Here is a 16666-nt window from a genome sequence, read left to right as displayed (position 1 = left end):
CTGAACCATGAAAAACAACAATCTTATCGGCTCACATTAAACTTTTTAACAAGGATCCTCTGGAAGGACAAGGTTAGAACAGTGATTTATCAGAGGTAGGGATCAGAAAACACAGGCTATTCTGGCAAGCAGGGAAAGATAGAGCCAATGAGATCTCAAATTAACATGGGAGCAATCATGCTAACAACTATTGGTACCTCTTCAGTTTTTCAAGCACTTCCAATGCAACAAGATTGCTTAAATTCTGCCCAAGAGCAGTGCTATTATGATTTTCCTACTCATATTGAAATTGTTGTTTAGTCGTTTAGTTGTGTCCGACTCTTCGTAACCCCATGGACCTCCCAGTTTGGTCAAACTCATGTTGGTAGCTTTGAGAACACTGTCCAACCATCTCGTCCTCTGTTGTCCCCTTCTCCTTGTGCCCTCCATCTTTCCCAACATCAGGGTCTTTTCCAGGGAGTCTTCTCTTCTCATGAGGTGGCCAAAGTCTTGGAGTCTCAGCTTCAGGATCTGTCCTTTCAGTGAGCTCTCAGGGCAGATTTCCTTAAGAATGGAGAGGTTTGATCTTCTTGTAATCCATGGGACTCTCAAGAGTCTCCTCTAGCACCATAATTCAAAAGAATCAATTCTTCGGTGATCAGCTTTCTTTATGGTCCAGCTCTCACTTCCATACATCACAACTGGGAAAACCATGGCTTTAACTATACGGACCTTTGTCAGCAAGGTGATGTCTTTGCTTTTTAAGATGCTGTCTAGGTTTGTCATTGCTTTTCTCCCAAGAAGCAGGCGTCTTTTAATTTCGTGACTGCTGTCACCATCTGCAGTGATCGTGGAGCCCAAGAAAGTAAAATCTCTCACTGCCTCCATTTCTTCCCCTTCTATTTGCCAGGAGGTGATAGGACCATATTGAAATACTCCCTCTCAATGAGGCCAAACTTAGATTCACAAAATGTTTAGGGGTATGCGTAGAAAAAAAGCACTGCCCAGGAGTATGCAATAGCAACATGCACACTGGTACAATTCTTTTCACAAAAGTCAACTAAAATTCTCAGAAACTTAAAGCTCTTGGTAGCCTGCTGATTATGTAATGTTGAAGGAAGATGGATGTCATTTGGGGGGAACTGCATTTATATTACTGACAGTTTATTTCCTTTCTTGTTACACTAAAGTGGTCGGTTTTGGCAGTGTCACTAAATGCAAGAAAAATATCATTTTCACAAAATGTGAAGAACATCGTAACTTTATTCATAAGGAGAGGAAGTTCAGCCATCTATCACTAGTGTATCCTTAAACTGTGTCGATTGTTAAGGGAATTTGCAATACCAAGGAATACTAAAAGCGTCCTTTCTGTCTTTAGAAAACTGGCCAGAGTAGGTATTCTAACTTGCCAGATTATTCAATCCTGTTTATATCACATTTTGGTGAGCACTACTGCTCAAGCAGCAACTATGAACTAGCTATCCATCAGTATATTTTTTTTAAGAAGGCAATTTATTTTGGCTTTGATTTTTTAGCCATGGGACCAGCAACTGTCAAGCAATTGATAAAGGTAAAGGTAAAGGACCCCTGGACGGTTCAATCCAGTCAAAGGTGGCTATGGGGCTGTGGCGCTCATCTCACTTTCAGGCCAAGGGATCCCGCATTTGTCCTCAGACAGCTTTCCAGGTCAGGTGGGCAGCAGGACTAAACCACTTCTGGCACAAAGGAACACCGTGATGGAAGCCAGAGTGCACGGAAACGCCGTTTACCTTCCCACCGCAGCAGTACCTATTTATCTACTTGCACTGGTGTGTTTTGGAACTGCTAGGTTGGCAGGAGCTATGACAGAGCAATGGGAGCTCACCCCATCACGGGGATTTGAACTGCTGACCTTCTGATTGACAAGCCCAAGAGGCTCAGTGGTTTAGACCACAGCGCCACCTGTGTCCCACCAATTGATAAGAGCTGTTTGACAGTGGAACCGTCTCCCTTGGGAGGTTGTGGACTCTCCTTCCTTGGAGGTTTTCCAGCGAAGATTGGATGGTCACCTGTCACGGATGCTTTAGCCTGCAGTGCAGGGGGCTGGACTAGATGGCCCTTGGCATCCCTTCCAACTCTACATTTCTATCATTCTATGAATTCATAAGTATTAATTAATTAATTGCCTAATGCAGGGCAGTCTCTAGGTGACTTACAATCAAATTAAAAGAATAAAAATTCCATCATGCTCCCAACTGAAGAGGAAAGTCTCAGCCTGATGCTGAGAAGAGGCTAGTGCTGGCACAGCAGAGCATGCCACAAGCGAAGAGGCCCACTCCCTTGTTGCCATTTCTTCTTTGCACAGCCCAGGCACACACCATGCTGCATCCAATGTGCTCCCTATTATGTTCACACTGAGCCTGCCATGGCTTCAAGAACCAACAGCAGCCAGAAACATCTTGCCTCTCTGTTGTTTCTGCTCCTAGGGAGTAAAAGAAGCCCCCTCAGCCACCAGGCCACCCACTTTCAGGCTACCAGTGGAGAGAGGCTTGTTCCTGCCTGGGGTGTAGAGGAAGACAGCAGAGGAGAGAAGACAGTGGGCACTGGAAGAAACTTTGGTGAGAGGAAGGGCTAATTCATGTTAACATTTAAATTACTTGTTCTGAGCAACTTGGAGACCGGAATGCTAGAAAAGGAACTCAAATAACCAACACACGACTTAAATAACTAACCACAAAGATGTCACCAGATTAAACCAGAATGTTCGCTTGTAGCAGCTGGTGCCAAGAACACATGAAACAGCTTGGAAATAAAAAGAGGTGCTTACCCATATTCTGAACCACCCAGGTCTAGCTATGAGTGGAAGTGGAGAATCACTTGTAAATGGAAATTAAATTATAGTCAAAGAAATGATGGTGTAAGTAACCTGAATATTTGGATGCCATTCCTCATGTGTACTCCCTCTGTTCGACAAGTGAAATCCTGCTCCAGGTGCTCCCACCAACCAAAGCCCAGCGCAACCCTGCCAGGAGCAGGGCCTTCTCAGTGCCCTCCCCAAGGGGCCTTGGGAGGCCAGGAGACCCGCCCAACCTCATCACAAACGTGCGCCCCCACAAGCTATGGCCTCCAGTTGTTGGATTCCCAACTCTCATCTGCCCCAACCAACACGGCCAACTGTCAGGAATGAGAAGACACCTGGCAGGCAACAGCTTCCCTACACCTTCCGGAGCCCGGAGGGGGACGGGTGTTATTTGTTTTTCACTGCAGCATCACTATTTTCTCTGCTTCTTTCTGCTGTCAAAGTGTGGGTTTATGTTTCATTTTTCACTTATTCTGTTATTGCTAATTTGTTAAATTGGGTATAATCTATAAATGTTTTGAGTATATTTATAGAGAAATGTCGGGTCTAATTTTTCAAAATAAGTAAGACAAATAAAGTTTCACAGGGCTATCTTGTGTATACACACACCTATATAAACAGAACCACTTCTGTGCCACTCTTTTTTTTTCTTAAAAAATAAATAAATTACTGCCTGTACTACCTACAAAACAGTCTCTGTAGTAAAACGACTCGTGAAGAATTTGTGAAGAAAATTCAATAACGTTTGTTTAGGTTACTGCATTACGCCACAATTAGCAATGGTATGATTACAGACAGCATCAGAAATACAACCCGCACTGCTTACAAATCTGCCACCGAAGAGAGATACCTCCTTGCGATAAGGGGAAAATACTTGTTTGATTAAACTGCAGGCTTGTTTTTAAAAAACATTTTAAGTTCATGTGTACAATAGTTCCTGAGAAGAGTTAGACCTATTATGCTGTTAGCTGATGGATATCAATGCGAGCAACAAGAATCCATGTTTTCCTGTTAAAATATATACACACCCTTGGCTCAAATGGACCAATTAAGAACAGATATTCGTAATACTGTACATATGTTCATTTTTTCCTTATCTGCCCTGAGGCCTAAAGAACAGTTTGCCATCTGTGCAAGATTTAAATAACTTATAGCGAAATGGTGTCCCATTATAGGGGCAGATCTACTGCAATAAACCTTTTGAGTTAAGTGTTACAAACTGTTCGCCTTTTTTTTCAAATATCCTCCATCATTTATTGATGACATTTGTGTGCCACCTTCATAACATGATGTTTGTATGGCAGCTTTGAATAAATAAGTGAAAAAAATTAATGAAATTCAAATAAAACCATTAAAAACAAGAATATAAAACCCCCAACTTGCTGCATTCCTAGAATTAAAACGAATTCTAAAACAGAGGCGCAATCTATTTAAAAGGCCTGGGTGACTAGAAACATCTTCACCAGGTGCTGAAATGACCAGAAACACGGTGTCAGGTGTCCCTTTGGGGAACACTATTCCATAACTTGAAAAGGCCTGCCTCATTTCATTCTGCTGGGAATACGGAGCAGGGCCTCCTAGGACATTAATGTTTGAGGATGGGAGAAAGCAGTCTTTCAGGTAAGCTTGGTCTTATTCAAGGAAACTGAATCTTTTAACTGTTTATGTAATTAATGAATTTAAATCCTTCTCTTTGAGGCCCCTTACAAATGCATATCCTTCCCCTCTCAATCCCTCTTTCCCTTTTAGGTCATATCTTTTAGCCTGAGAGAAGGCTTGCATGTCTGTGCCTCTCTGTGTGTTATTATCATCACCTCTTTGGCAGCCTTTATTTGGCAGCCTTCTGTAACCAGGAAGGACATGTCTAAGCTTGCTCTAAGCTCAGCCTGCATGCTCAAAACTGTATTTCTGTATTTTGTACCCAAGAGTATTCTACCTGTGTTCTCCTTGCTGCTGAATGTGATAGTGCATAAATCAGACCTTTGGATTTTGTAAGCAAACCCTTTTTTAAAAACCTACTTAAGAGTGGTCTGTTCATTGAGAGGGGGGAAGAAAAGGAGAAACGCTGCAAGCAAACTAATCGGGATATATACAAAGGTCCATCAGCCTATTACTCCCATGTTATATTGCTCCTTGACTTTGCGACCATTTTAAACTCTGCTTGGGGCTCACTCCCGCTGGAGAGTGTGTTAAGCACCATGCTTTGAATCTAGACACCCAGCCAATTCTTTTAATTAAAAGTAAAGGACCCCTGGATGGTTAAGTCCAGTCAAAGGAGACTATGGGGTGTGGGTAATTACCCACACGTGGGTCATGTATCTTATTTCCCCCCATAAAAAGCCCTCTCTCCTGTCACTACCCACCTAATCTCAGATTGAAAGGGGGCTTTGGAAGGGTAGGTGGGCTCCAAAGATTATTGTAATGGTCGGGCAGGCTTATGGAAGAGGTAAGGTAAGAGGGAATTTGAACCTGGGTCCTCCCCAATTCAAGTCCAAACTCTAACCAGGGGTAGCCAGAGAGGTGCTCTGTATTCCTGACCATTCGCCCAAATGGTATTAATGAGTACAAATGGAACTTGTTAGCCTTCATTCCACAACAAATTAAAAACCCCATTCAGATCAGCTTTTCACATGTTGAGAAGTGAACACACATCTTTAGTCAAGAGTCAATATGGCGTAATGGTTAGAGCAGGTGTAGCCAATGTAGTTCCATCCGGAGGTTGTTAAGACTACTGTCAGACACAGTCAGCATGATCAATGGTCAGGGATGATGGGAGTTGGAGTACAAACAACTGGAGGGCCACATGCCAGTCACTCCCTGCTGTAGTCTAACCCGGAAGTTACCAAGGCATGAATAACTGTGTAGTAGACCCCAGGGTACATTTTCTCACATGTACATCTCCTATGTTGAATGCACAAATTGCACTCTCCTAGGAGAATGGTTCAGTTGTGCTATGCTACATGAGTGCTGACATGTAGAATAGACATTGCACAGTACAGATCTCCCATTTTCAAGCAGATACTTCTACAGCCCATATTTATTTTTCTTACATTGCTTGTGGTATTTGGATTTCAATGAACCCAAACCAAAGCAGGCTTTGCCAGAATCTGATATTGCACCGCATTACACTCGGCGACATGGGTCAGGGAATATTTTGCCTTCTCACTTCCACCAGCTTATAAACTTTGGCAGATATGAACTTACTTAGTAACATCTGTGTGACATGCTGCCAGCTTTAAGCAGCAGTCTGGCTGTATTCTTAAAAACAGGATCGGTATTTTTTTGTGGGGGGATCCATGTCAACTCCATCCATTTAAATTCTGTTTACTTGTAGTAATGGCACACACATGTCTGAAAAGCTGCTGATAAGCTGCACAAAGCTTATGTTACTCTGTTGCGATTCAAAGCCTGAAGTTAAATTCATCTTTAACCAATAACCAGAGAAATGGTTTTACATGAGACTGAATCGAGATGCAGTGATTTTCCATTTTGTTTGGTTAAAGCATTAAGGATTTTCACAATGTTAGATGAAATAGGAGAAACACGCACTTTGGGAACAGTAAATTACTTGTAGGAAAAACACTGTAGGAAATGCCTTCTCCCGTTTGGCTCCTTCTCTGTGCTCCAGAACTAGGATCTGTGAGCAAGGCCTGGCTCTATATTCCACCATGCTGTAGGGCAGCGAAAGCGAAGCTGTGGTCCTCCAGATGCTGCTGAACTCCAACTAGCATGGCCAATGGCCAGACATGATGGGAGTTTTAATCTAACACATCTGGAGGGCAACAGGTCCTCATCCTTGCTGTAAGGTATGAGGACAAGGAGAAGAGCTGTGAGAATACAACTGACGTGGCGGCTGCAAAAAAAGCTTACCTGCTCCCAGTGCTATTTTTCTAGAAGAAGATTAATGCCTCCCTTTTCTTATAGTGGCAATGGCACCCACCTGAGAGGTGCTGGAACTGAGTTCCGGCTGAAAAAAAGCCCCACCTGTTCCATATGCATACAAGAGAAGCAAACATAAGATGCCCAATTTGTTGTGAAATGTATTCTTCTTCTCGTTTCAGAACAATAAATATATATGCATATGCACTGTGCTCTGATGCTGTAGTAGATTTCTGAGGTTTAATGTTGGAGATTTAGTGATATTTAATGAATGATTGGTTTCTATTTTTTCTATATTTATGATAAAAATATTTGAAAAGAACATTTAAAAACAATTAAATCAACTCAAAAGGATGCAGCAGCTCAGGATGGCATTTTCAACTAGTTTTTCTGTTTTCGATATATTGATAGTGCAACTTTCACCTAATAGCTGTAGAATATAACACATAATCATAAAACCTCTCATTTACACCTCTTGGGGTTGCAACCAACTACATTTTATTCAGAGTAGACCCACTGAAATTAATGGGAGTAAGTTAGTAATGGCCATCCATTTCAGTGAGTTTTGTCCAAGTAAAACTAGTTGGATGTAACAACACTTTCAAAAGCCACATGAACAAAACATACTGGGATTTGAATAAACCTGCATGGAATTGCATTGTCAGTCAATATCATAAATGCCACAGATTAATTAATCCACATACACACATATCTATACCAACACAAACGTGTGCATGAAAGAGGGAGAGTGCGCCCCTGCGTGTCTAAGTAACCAAATGATGGGTCTGCAGAGGAATGGTGAGCTGAGCAACAAGAGTTATGGATACCTCTTTTTCCAGGATACGCGAAATCTCTCCCAATATCCGATCCAGAGCTGAGACTTTGTTGCTGTCTTGAATTTGAAGTTGCTTTAGTAGGTCTTTTACTAATCGCTGCAGCCTTCCATGCAAATGGGGGGGGGGGAGAGAGAGAGAAGAAAGATAAAGATCAGAATTGGGAAAACTGCATTCCTGTAATATATCACTGAGACTTGATTAATCATAGCATGCTAAAGAGAGAAACATTGTGAGCCTAGGCACTCCTACTCACAAGTAAGCTCCACCAAGTTCAATGGAACCCCCCCCCCCCCGGTAAGTGTGTAAGTAACTGCCATCCAAATGTGTGTTTATATTGCAGTGGCAAGCAATGCCGGAGAAATGCTCCAAGGCAAAGGGTTGGGTTTCTGTTAGCGGATTGCCTTCTGGGAGTCGGAAGCCTCTCTCACTATCCAACCTCTCCTCTAGTACTTTTACGAGGGTTGGGCGGGGGATATCGCAACTGGAGAGAGACCTATTGGAATGTAATGTAAAAGTGCTGTCTAAAATGTATAAAATATTATTGGAATGGGAGACAAAAGGATGAGCAAGTAAAATCCTGTATAGAAACTTATTTATGTATGCTATTACAGCGGCAAAAATGTTACTCGCCCCAAAATGGAAAGAAGCAGAAGTCCCAGCAAAGAAAGAATGGTTACAAAAACTTACGGAATATGCAGAAATGTCAAAACTTAGTGGAAGAATAAGAAATCAAGATAACAAACTTAATAAAAGAATGGAAATGGTTTATTGAATATTTACAGATAAATTGTAAACAGATAAGAACACTGACAGGATTACTGCAATAACCAGCAGTTTCTAAGGGTATATATTTTAAGTAGATGAATAAATGAGCAAATTATGTTAATTTGGATATGCAGAAGATATTAAAAATAAATTTAAGGAAAGAGAGGGAAGGAAGTCAAGTTTTGAAATATTAGAATGATTTGGGGAAGTTTTTAATGTGTGATGTTTTATTCTGTATTTAATCTGTGGGCAGCCACCCAGAATGGCTGGGGAAACCCAGCCAGATGGGCAGGGTATAAATTATTATTATTATTATTATAAAATGATTGTAAAACTAGTGAAATGTATAAATCTGAAAAGCATAATTTTTTTTTAAAAAAGGATACAAAATGGACACTTATCAGTTATTAGACTGACCAGGAGCTAGATAAAGTCAAGAAGGGAGAGGGCTTCCAGTGGGTGCAGTGCATGCTGAGCTTGCAAAAGGCTCCAGGATTTTTCCCGGCTGGGAGAACTGCTGACAGCCAGTGTTATGAGCAAGGACAGAGAATCTCAAACTGTGGTCGCCCCACGAGTCAGTGGTATCTATACTTGCACCACACTCAGCTGATTTTTTTCTGAGGCCATTTTGACAAGACCCTTCACTAAAAACTACTGGGCTGTGTCCAGCTAAGCTGCATTCAGAGCAGACCCATTAAATGAATGGACCTAAGCCAGATCCATCTATTTCAATGGGACAACTCTTGAGTACAGCTTAGCTGGCTACATTAAGTTTCCCGTTTTTCCTGTAGCTTAAATAGAAACACAGTCCCCTCTTCTCCTTGTGGGTGACCTATGTGCCTGCTCAGTCTGCTATCCAGGTGCTAAAAGCTGACGGGTAACATCAAGGCTCATCTGCCCTTCCTTCCTTCCTTCCTTCCTTCCTTCCTTCCTTCCTTCCTTCCTTCCTTCCTTCCTTCCTTCCTTTTCCTTCTGATTCTTTAAACAGCTCCTGGACTGGTCAGCCTGCAAATAAGACGCTCCTTAAAAAGAGGACTGTCATCTATAAAGTCATACATGCGCCTAGGTTGTATCTCCCCCCACGTGCCACTCCCAGATGTTTGCCTGGCCCTGTCACTCCTATTTTCTGTTCTGCTGTCAAACCTTTCTATTCTGGAGGGGCTTTGGCTTTGGGGGGGGGTAGTTGTGTATTAAGTCCTGGCTAGCTGATTTCTCCTCACTACTGTGGATTCTGCTGTGATTATAATTGTGCTGACAGCAGCTGTTTATTTTGTATTTTTAACTCTTTCTTTTTCAGATGTTTAGTGAGCATAATAATAATTTGTAACATCTCCTTATCAATATTTTAACGTATTTTGAGGTTTTGATGGTAAAGCAGCATATAAATCCTGTCCAATAAAATATATATATATATCAGAAGAAATCTCCATCTAAACTGATATATTTAAAAGGTCTCTCAAAGTGGACCTAGTAAAAATGGCCTCAATTCAGGAAACAGTTATGAGTGTGTTCTATTGACACCAAATTACTTGCTACTCATATGTTTACTTGGAATAAAATCAGTGTGTTTGTGATTACAGCCAGTGTTTTTTTTTCTGGGGGCCACGCATACCCCTAAACATTTTGTGAATCTTTGTAGAACTTTTGTCCATTTACTATATTTATTTTTCCCGATTTGAACTATAAAATAGTGATTTTCTTGAGTCAATGAGAGCACCCCTAAACAATTAATTAATTAATTAATTAATTAATTTTAAAAAGCACTGATTACAGCCATTGTCATGATTACCTTAAACTGGCCTTTTAAAGCCGGATCATTTTTTAAAAGACTGTAGATCCCTGCTATCAGTTTCCTTTTAATCAGCCAGGTACAGGATTGGGGGCTGTCACTCAACTAATGTGTGTTCTGGCTTGACAGATACATTTGAAAATAGTCCTCCCCCCCAAAAAAAAAACCCCAGATATAGTCTTAATGGTGTTGCATTCCATCTGTTTTTCCAGCTATAGTTAAGTCAAAGGGGAGCCTTACAATATTTCCATAATTCTTCAAAGCCCTATCTACTGAGACTTGCATTTCCGCATCCCTAAAGAATTTTTCTCTCTCATTTCCCCTCATATTGCAGAATATAAAGTTACCTTCTCTTAGATAACTCTGATTGTTACAGAATTGCTTAACTTCTTGGAGAACTATGGACTGAGCAGTCTGTGGACTCAAGGAAAGTAGTCATATTCCTTTCTTTTTAAATGCTCATCTAGCCTCCCTATCAATATTGTAGGAACCGTCTGAGGATCTGTCAAACTTAAGACTATGCTGGATTGTGTAGGAAGTTCATTCTTAAATCAGTCTCTATCAAAAAAATTAGGAGGGGGATTTAATTGTGGTTTACTTTAGCTTTCTCCAACGTCATACACTCCCGACACTGCTGCATTTCAGCTCCTCTTATCCCTGATGATTGGCCATGCTGGCTGGGGCTCAGGTTGCTCTGTCGTTCGACAGGTTTTGTACAAAAGACTGCTTCTATCCCAAGGCCTCTCACCCCTGGTAAGTGGAGAGCTCTCCTTTAAAAAAAAAAAAAAAAAGGCTAGAGAAGCATCAAGAACTAGCTTTTGGTGATCTGTTTTGTGGGAAAGTCGGAGGAAGCAAGGGGAACTATTTTAAATTTATTTCACAAAATTTATACACTGCTTTATTTCACAAAATTTATACACTGCTTGATTATAAAGGTAAAAAAAGGTAAAGGACCCCTGACAGTTAAGTACAGTCGCAAACGACTCTGGGGTTGCGGCGCTCATCTCGTTTCACTGGCCAAGTCCACAGTTGTTTGGGGTCATGTGGCCAGCATGACTAAGCCGCTTCTGGCAAAACCAGAGCAGCGCACAGAAACTCCGTTTACCTTCCCACTGGAGTGGTACCTATTTATCTACTTGCACTTTTGGCATGCTTTTGAACTGCTAGCTGGGCAGGAGCTGGGACTCAGCAACGGGGATTCGAACCACCAACCTTCTGATCGGCAAGCCCTAGGCTCAGTGGTTTACACCACAGCGCCACCTGCGTCTCTGCAAAGCAGATTAACACTGTGTGGGTGGGGATAAAACCTCCACCCATCTTGTATCAGTGGTTTGTGGTGCTAGATTTGTCCCACAAATGCTTGGCAAAAGTTCCCATGGTGGCCTAATTGGTAGGTTCCCTAGAGGTTCTTGAGTTTCTGCTCTTGCAAGAGACTGTACATGCTCTTCTACCCCAGCTTGAACAATGAGGGGACCATGTTAGAAACAGGCTCAATTGTCTTAAGCTATTCTTCAGCACAAGGTGCCTGAGTGGAAAATGCCTTATGCCTGGGGAAAGGGATTCACAGCTGAACCCTACTCAGAGCAGACCCATTAACTTAATGAACCTAAGATAGTCAAGATCATTAACTTCCACGGCTCAACTCAGAGGAGGATTAGCACTGGATACGGCCCCCTGCCTCATTGCCTCTGCATATTCTAGTTGCCCTTTCTGACTCCCTAAACCCCTCCCCCTCTACCTATCCCAGTATTTGGATCATAAGCCTTCAGGCAAAACTAGCTTTTTAATAGCCCACCATCCCATGCAGCCCTTCATTTATTTTAAGCACTATAATAGCAGCAGCAACAATCCACACAAGAGTATTTACATTTGGAATTGATTGAAACATTACCTTTATCAGCACCAAAATCATTTTGTACATTCTACACTGTGGTTATAGATTCAAACTTTTTTAGCTTCTTACTTCTACTATGGATTTTGGCAAAATTCCCCCTCCCCATTCCAAAGTAACTTTCTGCATGTCTTTTTCTCATTCACAGGAAGTCAGAGAGTCTCTCAAAATAGAGAGTGAAAACCATCACTCCTTTTAATAAGCCAATTAAGGTGGTCAGTGCCACCAAGACTTTAGGCAAGGGCTGGCTTGGGGGGGGGGGAGACTGTCTCCTCAGCCACCTCCTTCCACACACGCACCCATGCGCACTCCTCGTCTCTCCAATGACAATGGATAGATCACTGCCTGTTTTTTTATATATACTGGGTAGTAGATGGCAGCCTATTTGAAGTTGGACATGCCTGGCCTAGAGCATCAATGAAACATGGGGGTGGGGAGCGGAATGCCCTGTGAAAGGCATCTTTCTTCTTTTAAACAACTCCACTAGGAAAAATGAAAGACAGTGATTTCAGTTTTTCTAATTGCACATATGCATTGTGAATCTTGGGGGTTGTTACTGGGGGAGGTTCTTGCTTTCCCCCCTCTTTGTCTTATTGGCTGTAATTTCCCTTTTTTATTATAGATTTCAATAAACATATTTTCAAAAAGAAGAATGGAGAACATGCCATGTAATGGTTTCCAGTTGTACCAAATCAATTCACAAACCTTTCACGGGAAAGGAAGGGAAAAAAATTATGCTCACAATTTCTCTGATTCCCATTTGTTACAAACAATCAACACAATAAAAAGATTAGCTATTGAGAGTCATGATATTAGCAAAATAGTAAAAACACCCGACAGACCCACTATTTTTGTTAGATGAAATGGATTAAAAGAAAATACCCAATTTCCTGAAATGATCTTACTAGGAAACTCAGATGTCTCACAGCTAGAACTGAGAAGGAAGCTTCTGAACAATAATGGGCAAGAAAACAGCAAGCTCCAGCTGTCTCACACAAGACCAATGAAATCTTCTGATGGAACCAGTTTTATTAATCAAGAAGAGTTACCTTTTTATCTTTTTCTGTTTGTTTCTCAAACAATTAATTGATTCTATATTTACTGCTAGCTGCTAGGATGGTTATTTTAAGAAAACAGAAATATTTAAAGGTGGGTTAAATAAAGATTAAAAGTATAATCTAATCTGTATCCATTGCTATTGCTGAAAAACGAACTCAGAAATTAAGGTATAGTAGAGGGCAAAATAAAAATAAAAATACTAACATTATTTTATGTATTAACAACAACAACTTGTATACTGTCCTTCATCTGAAGATCCCACGGCGGTTCACAACAGAAAAATACAATAAATAAATAAAACAAAAACAACCCAATAACCACTCTCCCACAAACACATTAAAAACCCCACAAAATCAGCCAAATGCCTGGTTGAAGGGAAACATTTTTGCCTACAGCCTAAAGATATGTAATGAAGGTGCCAGGTGAGCATTCCGCAAACAGGGAGCCACCGCAGAAAAGTCCCCCTTTGGACCTCTGATAGAGGAGGCACATGAAGGAGGGCCTCAGAGGATGATTGCAGGAATGTTCAAACATCTCCAATGAAATAGTAACTCTTTAGCCTCAAGGGAAAATATCCTAAGACCTTGAGGACTACATTCTGGCTCTGTCAAATAGATAGATCGATAGATATGTTATTACCCTCCAATATCAATAATACATCCATTCAAAAGCAGACAGGATGCTGCAAGTATACTGTATACTTTTTGGAGGTTCTTGAAATAAGGGTGGAAGACACACAACACACAGGTGCAGAGGTGGTAGAAAACAGAACTCCACAGACACTGCAACAGTAGTACAAAATTCAGATTTTACTTCTTCCTCTTCCTCAACATTCTGCGCTTTCCCACTAATGTATTTTAAAAGATTGCATGGGAGAAAGGCTTATTCCTCCATTTGTATATACTGGCAAAACTCCAGAGAACTTAAGTCAAGCTAGAGAGATTTATACTAGGGTAGGTTTGCCAGTAGAAGGAAATTGTGAAATACTGTTAAAACTCTATTAAAAAGTTCTCTCTGTGCTTAGCTTTAAATTATAGTATAAACTACATTCAGGCCATTGATAAATAAAATCGTCCTATCCCCTCACTTCTTCCTTCAATACACCAAATTGGCTTCATGATAAAAAAGTGGGTGCTTTAAGCTCTACCTGGCCGTAGGAAATACACGGGGGGGGGGGGAGGGCCAGGAGCAGGTTGTCAAGCCCCGGTCTTGCAGTGGGTTGGACTAGATGGTCCCCAGGGTCCCTATATGAGCCCCATATCCCACCACAAGTAGCATATGCTCCAGATACAGGCAAAGCCTCCTCAAATTCTCATTTTTCAATCTCGGGAACCAGAGGATTTTCACCCTTAAAACCACTAGTAGATCTGAAGTTTTGTGATGAAGACTAATCTGAAAAATAATACCACCCCCCGTATTCATAGGAAGGTCAATGGACAGATATTCCCCCACATCCACACTTCTCTGTGAAGCCTTTGGCACAACTTCCTAGAGGCAGGCAACCTCAGGCTCTGGGCCTAACAAGGCCTTCCAGGACTCTCTATCTGGCCCTTGGGACAATACCGACAAGACCTAGGTCCCACCCAGGGAGGCCTTTCTTCAGGGCTGCTCCGAGTCCTTCATGACTGATCTCCCCTGGCTGCAATGTGTTCCTGACTGCAACAATGCTTCTTGCTTGCCTGAATAGAGGGTAGAGGAGTGTGAGTGTGCAGGCATGTGTACACCTCTGATTTTTGCATCCAAAATGTTGCCTACTGAACAAATGAAAGAGTCACATCCATTGTTCTGTTCCATTTTTTGCCCCTGGCTCCAGCCACGTGGAAGGTTGCCCAGAGGGGAATGAAGCCCTCAGGCTGACAAAACAAGGCAAGGTGGGGGGACCTTTCAGTAAGGCCTAAGTCCATGTAACTGAAATGACCAGAGATTTGTCCCTTGCCTCCTCTTCTCATGCTACACCCACAGTCTGTTTTCTGTCACTCCTTCTTTGCAAAGCACCACATATGTGGATCCTCTGTATGGTATATTTAAGACTAACCACAAAATGGCTTTTTATCTGTGGGAATTAGCATTTCCCCCTCTTTAGACATGCATTTATGCAGCTTAGCTTTCAAACTATGCCCACAGAATATCTGACCGGTGAATGCTTTAACAGGCCAACAAATGACTGTCTTTATGTGCATGGATCAAGTGAGATCAAAGATGCTGTGCATTGTCCTTTATAGTATTCACGCAAGGGATAGATTTATTTATTCATTTCATTAATTTCTAGAAGGTCATTCAGAGGGTTTCAAAATTAGATGGCTGCCGACCTATGTGGGCCAGTTACCGTATATACTCGAGTATAAGCCAACCCGAATATAAGCCGAGGCACCTAATTTTAGCACAAAAAAACTGGGAAAATTTATTGACTCAAGTATAAGCCAGTTCACCACACCACAAACCTGGTGGTGGTGGCAGCGGCGGAGGAAGAACAAGCAGCCCAAAAGGACCAGCAGCGAGAAAGGGCTCCTTTTGGGCCGCTCATCCCTCTGCCTCCTCCTCACTCAAGTATAAGCCGAGGGGGGCTTTCTCAGCATAAAAAATGTGCTGAAAAAGTCGGCTTATACTCGAGTATATATGGTAGTTATCTATAAGGTAGCTTTATATGCACCAGCAGTAAAAGAGTTACAGACTTTTTTTTTTCCAAAATCCAAAACAGTGCTGACTGCAAAATAGATTTTTTAATTTAAATGATTTTGGTAACTTTACAATTTTACAATGTGCAGTTCTGATAATTCAACTTACTCCTAATGGTTTGCTTTTTGTGATTTAATGGGTGACAAGAACGAAAAATGACTGACCATATTACATGCATTGAACATCACATCTTCATCTTCCAGTAACACAATTTTATCTAAGTGCTACATATCAAATTTAAAACAAGGTCTAAATGCTTACTTTGCTTTGTAAGGTGAGTCACAAGAGCCGTTTTTTGCTTCCATTATACTTTCATATTCCTTTGCCCTAAGGAGGAAAACATTTTAAAATATTAGTTATAACTCACACAAGGCACCTCGTAGACTTCCTTACAATTTTACTCCTCCCTTTCTTTCATAGCAATGACAGAATAGAAGTTCGGAAGACGGTTCGGAAGCTTCAGCTGGTGCAGAATTCAGCGGCCAGGTTGCTCACCGGGGGAAAAACAGTTTGAGCATATGACACCAATCCTGCCCTGACTGCGCTGGCTGCCAGTTAGCTTCTGGGCCCATTGTAAAGTGCTGGCTTTGACCTACAAAGCCTTAAACGGCTCAGGACCGCAATACCTCAGGAACTGCCTCTTCCCCTTTGAACCTACCCAGACCCTGAGATCATCTTCTGAGGCTCTTCTTCGTGTGCCTCCTCCTTGAGAGGCCAGGAGGGTGGCAACACGAGGACGGACCTTCCCTGCAGTGGCTCCCCATCTGCAGAATGCTCTCCCCAGGGAAGTTCGCCTGGTGCCTCCATTATACAGTGGTACCTCTGGTTATATACTTAATTCGTTCTGGAGGTCCATTCTTAACCTGAAACTGTTCTTAACCTGAAGCACCACTTTAGCTAATGGAGCGTCCCACTGCCGCCGTGCTGCTGAAGCACGATTTCTGTTCTCATCC

General features: G+C 41.8%; 1 protein-coding gene across 1 annotated transcript in view; it reads right to left on the bottom strand.

The window, feature by feature from the left end:
- SCAPER (S-phase cyclin A associated protein in the ER) overlaps positions 1–16666 on the bottom strand; it is a 216213-nt gene that overhangs the window by 95827 nt on the left and 103720 nt on the right. Inside the window, exons 22-23 of the mRNA XM_081876511.1 lie at positions 15975–16040; positions 7525–7636 (exon numbers count right to left, since the gene is read on the bottom strand). Of these exons, the coding sequence (XP_081732637.1) occupies positions 7525–7636; positions 15975–16040 (178 nt within the window). The remainder of the gene's footprint in view (positions 1–7524; positions 7637–15974; positions 16041–16666) is intronic.

The sequence above is a fragment of the Podarcis erhardii genome (genome assembly GCF_964252035.2).
Source record: "Podarcis erhardii genome assembly, chromosome: 9".
In the NCBI taxonomy this organism is placed as follows: Eukaryota; Metazoa; Chordata; class Lepidosauria; order Squamata; family Lacertidae; genus Podarcis; species Podarcis erhardii.
This window is presented reverse-complemented; position numbering and strand designations above follow the sequence as displayed.